Source organism: Ranitomeya variabilis, chromosome 2 (assembly GCF_051348905.1).
Source record: "Ranitomeya variabilis isolate aRanVar5 chromosome 2, aRanVar5.hap1, whole genome shotgun sequence".
Lineage (NCBI taxonomy): Eukaryota > Metazoa > Chordata > Amphibia > Anura > Dendrobatidae > Ranitomeya > Ranitomeya variabilis.
Window position 1 is genome coordinate 163,549,011 of NC_135233.1, and position 15,382 is coordinate 163,564,392.

General features: G+C 42.3%; 1 protein-coding gene across 2 annotated transcripts in view; it reads left to right on the forward strand.

Annotated features, from left to right (window-relative positions):
- The window catches only part of ACOXL (acyl-CoA oxidase like), an 804,481-nt gene that overhangs the window by 679,017 nt on the left and 110,082 nt on the right, over positions 1-15,382 (forward strand). For both annotated transcript variants that reach the window (XM_077283134.1, XM_077283133.1), the window contains exon 17: positions 4,101-4,171. In XM_077283134.1, coding sequence (XP_077139249.1) covers positions 4,101-4,171 — 71 coding nt within the window. The remainder of the gene's footprint in view (positions 1-4,100; positions 4,172-15,382) is intronic.

The following is a 15,382-nucleotide window of genomic DNA, read 5'->3' on the forward strand; positions in this document are numbered from 1 at the left end:
CAGCCAATGCCGGATCTCCTGGCGCCAGCGAAAAAGCCCAATCTTGAGGGTCACCCCGTAAGAATGAAATAACAATTTTTACTTGTTGAGCAGAGTCTCCAGACGAACAAGGTTTCAGGGACAAAAACAATTTACAATTATTCCTGAAATTCCTAAACTTAAATCGGTCTCCTAAAAACAGTTCAGGAATCGGAATCTTGGGTTCAGACCTAGGATTTCTGGTAACATAATCTTGTATACCCTGCACACGAGCGGCAAGCTGGTCCACACTTGTAATCAAGGTCTGGACATTCATGTCTGCAGCAAGCTTAAGCCACTCTGAGGTAAAGGGGAAAAGAAAAAAAAAAAAAAAAAAAAAATGAGAGAGGAAAAAAAAAACTCAAAATTTTCTTTCTTATAATCCCACTTCTGCAATGCATTAAACATTTAATACTGGCCTGGCATACTGTTATGACCCCAGTGGACAGGGTCTCAGAGGAACGTGTAAGTCTGCGAGATACAAAAATCCAGCTCATAGGGCTGTGGTAACTGGGTTGACCAAATAGCTACTCCTAACGCCAACACTAGAAGTAGCCGGGGATCATGCCTACGGTGATCGCTAGATGACTCGCGCCAGCCGGAGAATCTAACTACCCCTAGGAGAAGAAAACAAAGACCTCTCTTGCCTCCAGAGAAAGGGACCCCAAAGCAAGATACAAGCCCCCCACAAATAATAACGGTGAGGTAAGAGGAAATGACAAACACAGAAATGAACCAGGTTCAGCAAAGAGAGGCCAGCTTACTAATAGCAGAATAAAGCAAGATAACTTATCTGGTCAACAAAAACCCTATAAAAATCCACGCTGGAGATTCAAGAACCCCCGAACCGTCTAACGGTCCGGGGGGAGAACACCAGCCCCCTAGAGCTTCCAGCAAAGGTCAGGATACAGATTGGAACAAGCTGGACAAAAATACAAAACAAAACCAAAGCAAAAAGCAAGGAAGCAGACTTAGCTTGAAATACAGGAACCAGGATCAAAGGACAAGAGCACAACAGATTAGCTCTGATTTCAACGATGCCAGGCATTGAACTGAAGGTCCACGGAGCTTAAATAGCAACGCCCCTGAACTAACGGCCCAGGTGAGGAAATAGGAAAAGACAGACGCTCCAGAGTCAAATCACTAATGACCACTAGAGGGAGCAAAAAGCAAAATCACAACAGGCCCCATATGCTGCCTGGGGCCCCCTATGCTGCCTGGGGCCCCTGTGCTCTGCCTGTGACCACTGTGCTCTGCCTGGGGAACCATATGCTGCCTGGGGCCCCTGTGCTCTGCCTGGGGCCACTGTGCTTTGCCTGGGGCCCCATATGCTGCCTGGGGCCCCTGTGCTCTGCCTGGGTGTAGGACACTGGTGACGTCACTTATCTCCGGACATTAGCTCCCGACATTAGCTCCGGACATTAGCTCCGGACATTAGCTCCCGACATTATCTCCGGACATTAGCTCCGGACAAAGCCACGGAAGTTGGCACAAATTACAGGAAGTAGTATTCTAGGCAATTATATATTAGATATATATATATATATATATATATATATATATATATATATATATATATATATATATATATATATATATATATATACACACACACACACACACATACAGGGTGGGCCATTTATATGGACTGACCTGAGTGGGCCATGTATATGGATACACCTAAATAAAAGGGGAATGGTTGGTGATATCAACTTCCTGTTTGTGGCACATTAGTATATGGGAGGGGAAAACTTTTCAAGATGGGTGGTGACCATGGCGGCTATATATACAGTTATATGAAAAAGTTTGGGCACCCCTATTAACTGTGTCCAACAGTTATTAGATATATGAAACTGAAATAGCTGTTGCAAAAAAAAAACAATTTTTATAAAACATTAAGCTTAAGATTAATAGGGGTGCCCAAACTTTTTCATATAACTGTGTGTGTGTGTGTGTGTATATATATATATATATATATATATATATATATATATATATATATATATATATATATATATATATATATACCGTATATACTCGAGTATAAGCCGACCCGAGTATAAGCCGACCCCCCTAATTTTGCCATAAAAAACTGGGAAAACTTATTGACTCAAGTATAAGCCTAGGGTGGAAAATGCAGCAGCTACCGGTGAATTTCAAAAATAGAAATAGATGCTCCATACTGTTCATTATGGCCCCATAGCTGTGCCATATAGTGCTCTGCACCATTCATTATTGCCCCATAGCTGTACCATAGAAAGCTGTGCCATATAGTGCTCTGCACTGTTCATTATTGCCCCATAGAAAGCTGTGCCATATAGTGCTCTGCACCGTTCATTATTGCCCCATAGAAAGCTGTGCCATATAGTGCTCTGCACCGTTCATTATTGCCCCATAGCTGTGCCATATAGTGCTCTGCACCGTTCATTATTGCCCCATAGAAAGCTGTGCCATATAGTGCTCTGCACCGTTCATTATTGCCCCATAGCTGTGCCATATAGTGCTCTGCACCGTTCATTATTGCCCCATAGCTGTGCCATATAGTGCTCTGCACCGTTCATTATTGCCCCATAGAAAGCTGTGCCATATAGTGCTCTGCACCGTTCATTATTGCCCCATAGCTGTGCCATATAGTGCTCTGCACCGTTCATTATTGCCCCATAGCTGTGCCATATAGTTCCCTGCACCGTTCATTATTGCCCCATAGAAAGCTGTGCCATATAGTGCTCTGCACCGTTCATTATTGCCCCATAGCTGTGCCATATAGTGCTCTGCACCATTTATTATTGCCCCATAGCTGTGCCATATAGTGCTCTGCACCGTTCATTATTGCCCCATAGCTGTGCCATATAGTGCTCTGCACCATTTATTATTGCCCCATAGCTGTGCCATATAGTGCTCTGCACCGTTCATTATTGCCCCATAGAAAGCTGTGCCATATAGTGCTCTGCACCGTTCATTATTGCCCCATAGAAAGCTGTGCCATATAGTGCTCTGCACCGTTCATTATTGCCCCATAGCTGTGCCATAGTGTCCTGCACCGTTCATAATTGCCCCATAGCTGTGCCTTATAGTGCTCTGCACCGTTCATTATGGCCCCATAGCTGTGCCATATAGTGCTCTGCAGCGTTCATTATTGCCCCATAGCTGTGCCATATAGTGCTCTGCACCGTTCATTATTGCCCCATAGCTGTGCCATATAGTGCTCTGCACCATTTATTATTGCCCCATAGCTGTGCCATATAGTGCTCTGCACCGTTCATTATTGCCCCATAGAAAGCTGTGCCATATAGTGCTCTGCACCGTTCATTATTGCCCCATAGCTGTGCCATATAGTGCTCTGCACCGTTCATTATTGCCCCATAGCTGTGCCATATAGTGCTCTGCACCATTCATTATTGCCCCATAGCTGTGCCATATAGTGCTCTGCACCGTTCATTATTGCCCCATAGAAAGCTGTGCCATATAGTGCTCTGCACCGTTCATAATTGCCCCATAGCTGTGCCATATAGTGCTCTGCACCGTTCATAATTGCCCCATAGCTGTGCCATATAGTGCTCTGCACCGTTCATAATTGCCCCATAGCTGTGCCATATAGTGCTCTGCACCGTTCCTTATTGCCCCATAGCTGTGCCATATAGTGCTCTGCACCGTTCCTTATTGCCCCATAGCTGTGCCTTATAGTGCTCTGCACCGTTCATTATTACCCCATAGCTGTGCCTTATAGTGCTCTGCACCGTTCATTATTACCCCATAGCTGTGCCTTATAGTGCTCTGCACCGTTCATTATTGCCCCATAGCTGTGCCATATAGTGCTCTGCACCGTTCCTTATTGCCCCATAGCTGTGCCATATAGTGCTCTGCACCGTTCATTATTGCCCCATAGCTGTGCCTTATAGTGCTCTGCACCGTTCATTATTACCCCATAGCTGTGCCTTATAGTGCTCTGCACCGTTCATTATTGCCCCATAGCTGTGCCTTATAGTGCTCTGCACCATTCATTATTGTCCCACACACACTGCGCACGCACATTTTAAAATAATTTGTCATGGATTAATCCAACATTATTTTGTATTTTCTAGTGACCTTGGAGCAGTTTGCATTGGCTGTGGAGAATTGTCCTGTACCAGAGGATCAGAGCTTACTAATGGAGGTATAGATGTCATCACATTACAGCTGTATTACTTGATGTTTGCAGTTTCAGTTTTTAACCAGTTTTCAGTTTTTAAAGTAATTACTTTTGCACACAGAGAAATTTATGCTCCTTCGTCCATCTGTTTACAGGCTGTGTAATATGTAATATGTAATAATAAATAATAATCTTTATTTTTATATAGCGCTAACATATTCCACAGCGCTTTACAGTTTTGCACACATTATCATCGCTGTCCCCGATGGGGCTCACAATCTAGATTCCCTATCAGTATGCCTTTGGAATGTGGGAGGAAACCGGAGAACCCGGAGGAAACCCACGCAAATACGGAGAGAACATACAAACTCTTTGCAGATGTTGTCCTGGGTGGGATTAGAACCCAGGACCCCAGCGCTGCAAGGCTAACCACTGAGCCACCGTGCTGCCCAATGTAATGCCATTTCATTATCTTCTTCAGCTTTTCATTCTAAAGATTGAAACCAAAATGTTTTAATTCGCGAACAGCAAACAGAAATCAAATGCAGATGAAAATGTCAAGGTGCAGAAACACCAAGTATATTAGATATGTGCATATGTTTTCATTACAAAAAGAGTAAAAAAAGGATAACTCCTGTAAGGGTGAGCTCAGATGTCATGACTTAATTACAATTTCATGGTGCAATTTAGAAACATTGCTACAGAACAGTCAAGAATGAGCAAAATCACTGGAAAGCTGCAACTTTTTAGACTCACCCATCTCGAGTACATCACTCAGAGATATTTTCCATAATCTACAGCATTTTTTGGTCTTAACCCCTTAGTGACAGAGCCAATTTGGAACTTAATGACCAGGCCAATTTTTACAATTCTGGCCACTGTCACTTTATGTGGTTATAACTCTGGAACGCTTCAACGGATCACACAGATTCTGAGAATGTTTTTTCATGACATATTGTACTTCATGTTAGCGGTAAAAATTTCTTCTATATGACTTGCGATTATATATGAAAAAAATGGAACTATTGCAAAAATTTTGAAAATTTTGCAATTTTCAAACTTTGAATTTGTATGCCCTTAAATCAGATATGTCACACAAAATACTTAATAACATTTCTCACATGTCTATTTTACATGAGCACAATTTTGGAAACAATTTTTTTTTTTGTTAGGCTAAGTTCACACTGCGTTAGCAGCAGCCCGTTCAGCACATACGCTAACGGGCTGCTGTTAACGTAGGTGCCGACATTCCATCCCACTAGCGCAGACAGAGCATCTGCTAGCTCTATCTGCGCTAGCAGTGACGGACCCGGAAACGCTGCAGCCCGCGTCTTAGGGTCCGTCACTCAATGACGGCACATCGCTAGCGCACGCCTATTGTGGGCATGCGCTAGCGATGCGTCTGACATTGCATTCAATGGCGGCGTTAACGGACTACGTTACACCGCGTTATGCCGCGGTGTAACTTAGTCCGTTTAACGGAGTCACTGAACGCAATGTGAACCCAGCCTTAGGAAGTTATAAGGATTAAAAGTTGACCAGCGATTTCTCATTTTTACAACATCCTTTTTTTTTTTTTAGGGGCCACCTCACATTTGAAGTCACTTTGAGGGGTGTACATGACAGAAAATACCCAAATGTGACACCATTCTAAAAACTACACCCCTCAAGGTGCTCAAAACCACATTCAAGAAGTGTATTAACCCTTTACATGCTGCACAGGAACTGAAGCAATGTGGAAGGAAAAAATGAACATTTAAAGGGACTCTGTCACCCCCTGGAGCCGTTAGAAACTAAAAGAGCCACCTTGTGCAGCAGTAATGCTGCATTCTGACAAGGTGGCTCTTTTAGTTATTGGTGCAGTCAAAGCAGAAATAAAGCGTTTTATAATTTCGCAAAAATACCTGTCTTTAGCCCTGGAGGCAGGTCTTAACTCCCCTGCTGCACACGCCACACTGCCGTCACTCAAGGCTTCTTCGGCGCCGGGCGCCGCCCCCTTTGCACTGTTTTCTAATCAAATCCGGCGCCTGCACTGTTTTGTTCTGCCTGGGGCAGGCGCAGTGAGCACTGCCCGTCTGACCTCAGATGCAGACCCCCACAAGTGACATCATTTTGGAAACTAGACCCCCAAAGGAACTAATCTAGATGTGTGGCACTTTGAACCCCCAAGTACTTCACAGAAGTTTATAACGTAGAGCTGTGAAAATAAAAATCATATTTTTTCCACAAAAATGATCTTTTTGCCTCCAAATTTTTATTTTCCCAAGGGTAACAGGAGAAATTAGACCCCCAAAGTTGTGCAATTTCTCCTGAGCATGCCGATACCCCACATGTGGGGGTAAACCAATGTCTGGGTGCATGGCAGGTCTCAGAAGGAAGGGAGCACTGTTTGACTTTATGAACGCAAAATTGGCTGGAATCAATGGTGGCACCATGTCACGTTTGGAGACCCCCTGATGTACCTAAATAGTGGAAACCCCCCAATTCTAACTCCAACCCTAACCCCAACACACCCCTAACCACAAACCTGACCCTAACACAACCCTAATCCCAACCCTAACCATAATCCTAACCACAGCCCTAACCCCAACACACCCCTAACCCTAATCCCAACCCTAACTCAGTATAGTAGTGAGGCAACACCCTTTTATATGAGCAGTACTTGGCACAATATACTTGAATCACTACATACATACAAAAGCTGCATCTTATTAATTTACCAATCTACTCAGTTCACAGTTATATAAATTTATGATTGAGGATAATGTCACATTCGCATGTAGTTGAAAAGTGGGGCCCTGGAGTTGGTTACTGGTGGGCCCTTGGCACCTCAGTCTGACACTGCCTGTATGCCTCATATCAGATGCCTTGTAGTTGAATAATCTTTTATCTCTTTATATAAATGATCTCTTCTGGGTTCTGGGGAGGACTCTGTTTGGCAGGTAACTTGGCCTCCAGAGATTATTTTAAATTAAAGGTGGAAGAAGTCAGAGAGCAGCAGCAGCCCTCACTTCCGGATGTTATTTTCTTCTAAACTAATTGAGAGTAAAGCAGCCAAATAGCGGCCACTGATTGGCTGCAGTGCTCATGTGACATAGTATCACGGAAATCTGGGGAGACCCTGTCCCGAACATCACTCGAATAGCGCTGCAGCGGAGCTGAGAACAGGCTGTTACTATTTTACGTGGAGAAATATGATGATTGAAAAGGGCCTGTCCGAGCAGTGGACAACCCATTTAATGATGCTATGATCAAAGCAAAAAAATCCTTGTTTGACATTTTGCATATGGTTTATTCCCCTAAGGTCATTTGGTTGCATTTTTATGCAACTGTGGAGAAAATACTGTGACAAAAGAGCAAATGTTAGTAATGATGCTTTTACTTTAGAATTTAAAATAAAGCAGGATACAAAGATAATGGAAAGATGTAGCTCTATTGTTTTTAATATTGCATTGTTATTTGTAACATTCCATTTTTCATAGGTTTTAAATATCTGTAACATGCCTGGGCATGTCAGGACAAAGCTCTATATTCTAGGTAAGGTCATTAGGAAGTTGTGTGTAGCAAAGCAGTGAAGATAGGAGCAGTACAATAAGTATAGATGCAGATCAAATGTGTCGTATTGTGGTAGAACAGTTGGGTCTGGTTCACACTGCTGCAGAAACAATATAAAACATGGAGTACTATGTTAGAATCCAATTAATTTGCTTTTAAACATTACTCCAGATTTGAGGTAATTTTGTGGGTTTCTGAATCCACACCATGACATGTTTGCTGATAATTTGGAAGGAAACATTACAGATTTCACCTTATTCAATGTAATGGGAAACTGTCAAATAAATACACAAGTGATAATATATTCAAAATTAGGAGGAAAACACATGGAGAATTGTCAGAATTGTTGCTGCGATTCTATACACATGTCTTAAGAGATATCAGTATTTATGTCTCGGTATCACAGAAAACAGACGCGACTGATACAGAATATCATCTTAAACATTGTCAGACAAACCATGAAGATAGATACCCCAAATTACACAATACACTGTTAGAGCAACAACAAGAACAGACACAGAAGACTACCAGTAACATTGGCAGACCAACTAGAAGTATAGATACAGAAGACCACCAGTAACATTATCAGAAAAACTAGTTGAATAGATAATGAAGACCACCAGTAACATTTTCAGACCAACTGGAAGGATAGATACAAAAGACCACCAATAACATTGGCAGACCAACTAGTAGGATAGATACTGAAGACCATCAGTAACATTGGCAGACCAACTAGTAGGATAGATACTGAAGACCACCAGTAACATTGGCAGACCAACTAGTAGGATAGATACTGAAGACCACCAGTAGCATTAGCAGACCAACTAGTAGGATAGATATTGAAGACCACAAGTAACATTGGCAGACCAACTACAAATATAGCTACAGAAGACCACCAGTGACATTATCGGACAAACTAGTTGGATAGATACTGAAGACCACCAGTAACATTGACAGACCAACTGGAAGGATAGATACTGAAGACCACCAATAACATTGGCAGACCAACTAGAAGGATAGATACTGAAAACCACCAGTAACATTGGCTGACCAACTAGAAGGATAGATACTGAAGACCACCAGTAACATTGGCAGACCAACTAGTAGGATAGATACTGAAGACCACCAGTAACATTGGCCGGCCAACTAGAAGTATTGATACAGAAGACCACCAGTAACATAAAAAAACTAGTATGATAGATACTGAAGACCAACTAGTAGGATAGATACTGAAGACCACCAGTAATATTGGCAGACCAACTAGAAGAACAGATTAAAAAGACCATCTGAAATACTGTGAAGTCAACTAGGACAGATTCTCAGAACATCTATGAGAGCAGACATAAAAATAAATGCTTAGGTCAGTCTAATAATAATGACTGATAGGAGATCATTTAGAAAATGTCAGAGCAGCAACTATTTTAAATTCAGAGATTATAATTACCGTAATATGGTTTTAAACCAACCCGGTAGAAGGCTACAAACAGAAGATGCCCAACAGCCAGAATAGAAATGAATGATCGCCTTGGCCAATGTCACACCAAAGGATATAGATCACCTGGAAACAGAAAAGAGGAGAGCAAACAATTACCATTGTACAAAGCAGTGCATGAACAAGGATAGGAAGTTTAGGGTGAAATAAGAACAAATATGGACAAGTCATGTTCATAATTAGCGGACTGCCATACACACACAATCTTCTGCAGATGCAGGTTTCTTTCAGTTTAGAACATGAGCGACAAGCTGCTGAGATCCAGCAAAGTGAAAATAGTCTTATGTCCACCAACATCTATTTGATGACAGATCACACAAACCCACCAACATATAATAGGGCAGGTAGGCGACAGAAAAAAATTAAGGGAAAGAATAGTGCTGAATAATAAGGTAAGAAATTATTAGTTCTGGCACACAAGATAGAAGCATAGTTTATAGTTTTCTAGCATGAAGTAGTGTAATTATGAAACTGGGGATTTCCGTATGATTCGACCACGTGTTTGCAAAAGTGTGAGGATGCAAAACAGAACTTAGTCGAAGTTCTTTTTTTATTTTAGTAAATATTGAAAGTGCAGGTAAAAGTGGAAGTCACCTCATTAGTACATAGAGACGTTCATCATTTATAAACTTGTATTTCTTAAAAATGAAATTATTTACTAATTATGTTAAATAGAAGTCACTTTGTAATATCAACTTTTTATTTTATTTGGCACCATGTTCTATGTTCCTGAGTGGAGTCATCTTATAAACAATTGCTACATGCACTGTGATTACCAGTGTTTTAGCTGCGTATTTACTTAAAGCACAATTCCAGTGGTTTTTTTTTCCAGCACTTGAGTGGTGCCTCTAATGTACTGTCCCTGCCTCAGTCTTGGGGTAGGTGCACACGATCAGTAAACTCTGAGGGTTGGGCGCCGTGTACTTGTGCTGCGCCAAACCCGCAACGTCCAGCTATTACAGCATAGTGGATGGGATTTCAAGAAATCCCATGCCCACTATGTGTCCAGAGATGCCCACGGCTTCTCCGCGGAGACAGACATAAGGTGCATCTCTTCAGACCACAGCATGTCTATTTCTAAATTTCAACCGTACAATGTATTGGACGCCATAAAGCTCCACGATTCAGTGAACACATGCAGATTCACCTGCATTCAATAGCTGGCAGTGCTTTGGGCACATCGGACATGTACTACTTCCAAAGTGCTGCCAATTTCTGATCAGCTGCACATCCCCTTATACTCACCCATTGGCATCTTCACCTTCTTTTGGCTCTGCTTCGGTTCTACAGTGCCTTCTTTTGACCACAACTTCTGAATGTCCAGAAGTCATAAGCTATGTCACAAGTTCTCAATGCAATCTATGAGAGCCAGAACGAGGCCAGAACTTTCATGAACTTCTATTGGGTTGTGACCTCCGGCTATCAGTGCATAACGTGAATATAGTTCATTAGATCTCATTATATGTATCAATAACGCGTCAGCATGGTTGCTTGCCACAACATTACGCACTACTAGTCCCTGATGACTCAGTACAAAGTATTGATGACATTTGTGGGGCTTATACTCCAGAGTACTTATGGTTGACATATTGACATCCGTGTTTAGCACCAATAGTGCCCACTATAACTGGTGGTAAATTCTAGTCAGGAATACGTTCAGCATAACCAACAAGCTGAGTGTTTGTGCTTCGATATAATCCCCACTACAACTAGTGGTACTTTCATTTTTGTAATAGATATTTGACATTGGTATGTAGCACTCGTAGTGCCCACTCCAACTAGTCGTCATTTACAGCTGTATCTGTCAAACATAGCCACCAAGATGTGTAGTTGTACTGACGTATTGATGGATGCTTCTATCTAAGCAGGTTATTAATAATATATTGTTTGGGGTTTAGTGACTCTGATAATCCAGCTAGAGTTGCTACTACATAGCCCTTCATCTAAGAATTGGCTGAACGTATTTATTGCTATGTTTTACAATATGGTCCCATGGTATTTATTTTTGATCTGTATCTAAAGTATTTTTTAATCTACTACAATCCATCTGCTTGATAAATTTTAGCAGCAAATCAGTTGCTGTACGAATTGCTTATTTACTTTACCCTGTGAGAAGCAATTTTCTTTTTTTTTTTGTATTTTGTTCCATGGTTGCATATTTTAATATAGTAATATATCTATCTACTGTATCTATAATAATAATAATCTTTATATATCGCCAACATATTCCGCAGCGCTTTACAGTTTAGCAGTTTCAAACACAACGGTCATAAGTAACAACATTAACAATGCAATAATTAAAGCAAAATAAGATGACCCTGCTCGTGAGAGCTTACAATCTACAATGAGGTGGGGGAGATACAAAGTACAGGTGTGTATTTACAATTATGTATTTACAATGATGGTCCAGCCATCTTCAGGGAGTGGGGGATAGATGGAGATAGTGAAAGGGCTACACACACACACAAACATAAAATGACTTTGATTAGTGAACGTGATAGGCCTCTCTGAACAAATCTGTTTTTGTGTTTTAAGGGAGTGCCTAAAACTATGCAAATTGTGGATGGTCCTAATATCTTGGGGTAGAGCATTCCAGAGGATTGGTGCAGCACGGGAGAAGTCTTGGAGTCGGGAGTGGGAGGTACTGATTAGTGCAGAGGTTAGTCGAAATTCGTTTGTAGAGCGCGGTGGTCGGTTAGGCCGATATACCGAAATGAGGGAGGAGATGTAAGGGGGTGCCGCACTGTGGAGAGCTTTGTGGGTGAGAATAAGTACTTTGAATTAGATTCTATAATGAATGGGCAGCCAGTGTAACGACTGGCTAAGAGCCGACACGTCTGAATACCGATTACATAGTTGGACAACCCTGGCTGCTGCATTAAGGTTAGACTGGAGAGGGGAAAGTCGAGTAAGGGGGAGGCCAATTAATAGAGCATTGCAGTAGTCCAGGCGGGAGTGGATCAGGGTGACAATGAGGGTTTTTGTTGTTTCCATGGTGAGAAAAGGGCGGATCTAGAGATGTTCTTTAGGTGTAAGCGGCAAGAGATTGTATATGGGATGTGAAGGAGAGATCGGAGTCAAACATAACACCCAGCCAGCGTGCCTGCTGCCAGGGTGTTGTTATGGTGCACGGAGAAGGAAATGTCAGATTTAGGGAGGTTAGTAGATGGTGGGAGCAGAAGAAGTTCAGTTTTGGAGCGGTTGAGTTTCAGATAGAGAGCGGACATGATGTTGGAGACTGCGGACAGTCAGTGGCGTTCTGTAGTACAGTGGGGGTAAGGTCAGGGGATGACATGTATAGTTGTGTGTCATCAGCATAAAGATGGTACTGAAAGCCAAATATGCTGGTGGCCTGTCCAATTGGGGCCGTATAGAGGGAGAAGAGAAGGGGGCCAATGACTAAACCCTGAGGTACCCCAACAGTGAGAGCAAGAGGAGATGAAGTGGAGCCAGCAAACAGAACACTGAAGGAACATTCAGAAAGGTAGGAAGAGAACCAGGAGAGAGCAGTGCCTAGTGACTGGAGCCTAGAGAGTAGGAGGGGGTGGTCAACAGTGTTGAAAGCTGCAGAAAGGTTGAGAAGAATTAGCAGAGTGGTCACTGTTACATTTTGCTGTCAGAAGGTCATTGGTCACCATGATGAGTGCAGTTTCTGTCGAATGTAGGGGCAGAAATCAGACTGTGAAGGGTCTAGGAGGGAATGAGTGGAGAGGTAACAGGTAAGGCCGGAGTAGACCAGGCGCTGCAAGAGTTTAGAGATGAAGGGGAGAGTGGAGACTGGTCTGTAGTTGTTTGTGCAGGATGGGTCGAGAGCTGGTTTGTTTAGTAATGGAGTAATGATACAGTATTTGAAGGAGGGGAAAATGCCAGAGGAGAGAGATTAAAGATTGTAGTTGGTTGAGTTGTGACGACTGGAGGAGATGAGAGGGAATGGGGTCAGTAGTGCATGTAGTCGGACGAGAAGAAGAGAGGAGCTTGGAGACTTCTGTGATGGGATCGATCTATCTATCTAGACAAAAAACAACACAGCAGCACATGTGCATGAATCTAGGCCATGTAAATACACAAAAACATTAAAAATATTCAGTAATAGATGAAAATTAAGGTTCTAAGCACATAAATTGGCCAATTCATGTATGCCCATCAACCACGGCAAGGTGATCTCCATCTGATGGGTCTTACTCTACTATACATGCTACTTTTGGGCCACCAACCTACAACTATAGACAATACATGTCACTCTTGGGCTAAGCCTACAATTTATGAGCAGGAAGAGCTGATTACGGCCACCTGCAAGGTCAGTGGGAGGAGTGCAAGATCAGTCTGAAGGCAGCCAGCATCCAATAACTAAATAGACAAAAAACAAAACAACAACCAGCACTCCTAATGTGAACACGTGCATGCTGCAAAACTGCATTATATAGACAAAAAAGAACACAGCAGCACATGTGCATGAATCTAGGTTATGTGAAAACACAGAAAAACATTAAAAACATTCAATTTAGATTATACTTCAATTGTATTTATTTTTTTTACTTAGTATATTCGGAATGAAGTTCTTGTTTTAAAATTCATGCACATAAGGAAAAAGCTATTAGAAATGGACACAAGGACCAAAAAGTTGATGAAAATAAAGCCATTTTCCCTTGTGCATGACAAAACTGATATCACGCACAGTGTAGGACACACTAAGTGCAACACTAAGGGGAAGGAGGGCCCCACACTAGGGAAGCGGGAAGTGGAGATCCCTAGGCAGATCTAACGTCACCCTGTCTGCCCTAAGAGACCCTAAATAGGATCCGCACCTATCGCTGAGCAGGATATCTATTCCCTGTCAGACCCTAGCGGTAAGCCCTGCCTAGGGAAGGAAGGGGTGAACGTTGGTTGAACCCCACTAACACTTAAGACAGCTAGGATACACAAAACAAGGGGAAACTTAGCTTGAGTAGACTAGGAGGAAAACGCCGTCATCCTTCAAACTCCAAAGAGGACGCTAGCCGACTGCTGCAGCTCCAATCCTCAACAGGAAAGTGCAAATAGAAAATATCACCCGCAACTCCCAACAGCAAGTTGGGCGTTACACCCAGATCCCGGTGTGACCCTTAGAGCCGGGGGGAGGTGGCCACTGGGTCCTAGTGTCAGAAGGACCAAGCAGAAGTCTGCAAAGCAAACTGCTGAGACCTTCTGCAGCCAGATGCAGTGCAAGGTCTGCAGCCTCTGACTCGTCCGTAACAACGGAGGTGTGATCCGGCTACAGTTATTCTTTATTACATAAAAGCTTATCAAAATCGATTGAATCTGTCAGTGGTTTTATTCCTCTATGTAGGATTTCTATCACTCTTGTTTTAAATGTTTAATTAAGGGAAGGCAAAACCTTCACCAGACGCACAGAGTGTCCACCTAACTTTAAAGTGGTTTCCCACTTTAAAAAAATTAGACCCCAAATGATTCCTGTAATGTAAAATAAAGACAGTACTCTCCCTTGCTCATGCGCTGTCTCATCGCCGCTGCTCCAGTCTCTGTTTTTTAGCTGCAGCAGTGATGTCACATCGACAGCTCCTATCACCTCTGATATCAGTCTAGATCTGTAATCTGCAACACATGATACTTGTATATCACCATAAACCACAATCTCCTGCCCCTTGTTCTCTATAGAAATACTCGGTTTATATAAATAAATGAAAAAGGTGGCTACAGCTCGGCAGACTAGCAGTTTGTGTGTTGGACAGTCTGGGGTTATAATCATTCATGTAGGCTGGTGCACAGAAGCTCCCGGACCAAGCATCAATGGTAGTAAATCCAAAAACTAGATAAAATTCCAGTGAAAAAGTTCAGTCATTTTTTCAGTTATGATTAACTGCAGATCCTACGCGTTTCGGGTGTCCACCCTTAGTCACAGCTACAGATCAAACGTTGCAGCAAGCTTTTACTCAGTTTGATTGTATTCTTAAACCGTATCTCCCAATAATTTAAGATAAAAAATATTGCTGCTAGCATTATGTGAACTCTATAAATATACTGTATATATAATAATAATCTTTATTTTTATATAGCGCTAACATATTCTGCAGCGCTTTACAGTTTGCACACATTATCATCGCTGTCCCCGTTGGGACTCACAATCTAAATTCCCTATCAGTATGTCTTTGGAATGTGGAAGGAAACCGGAGTACCCGGAGGAAACCCAC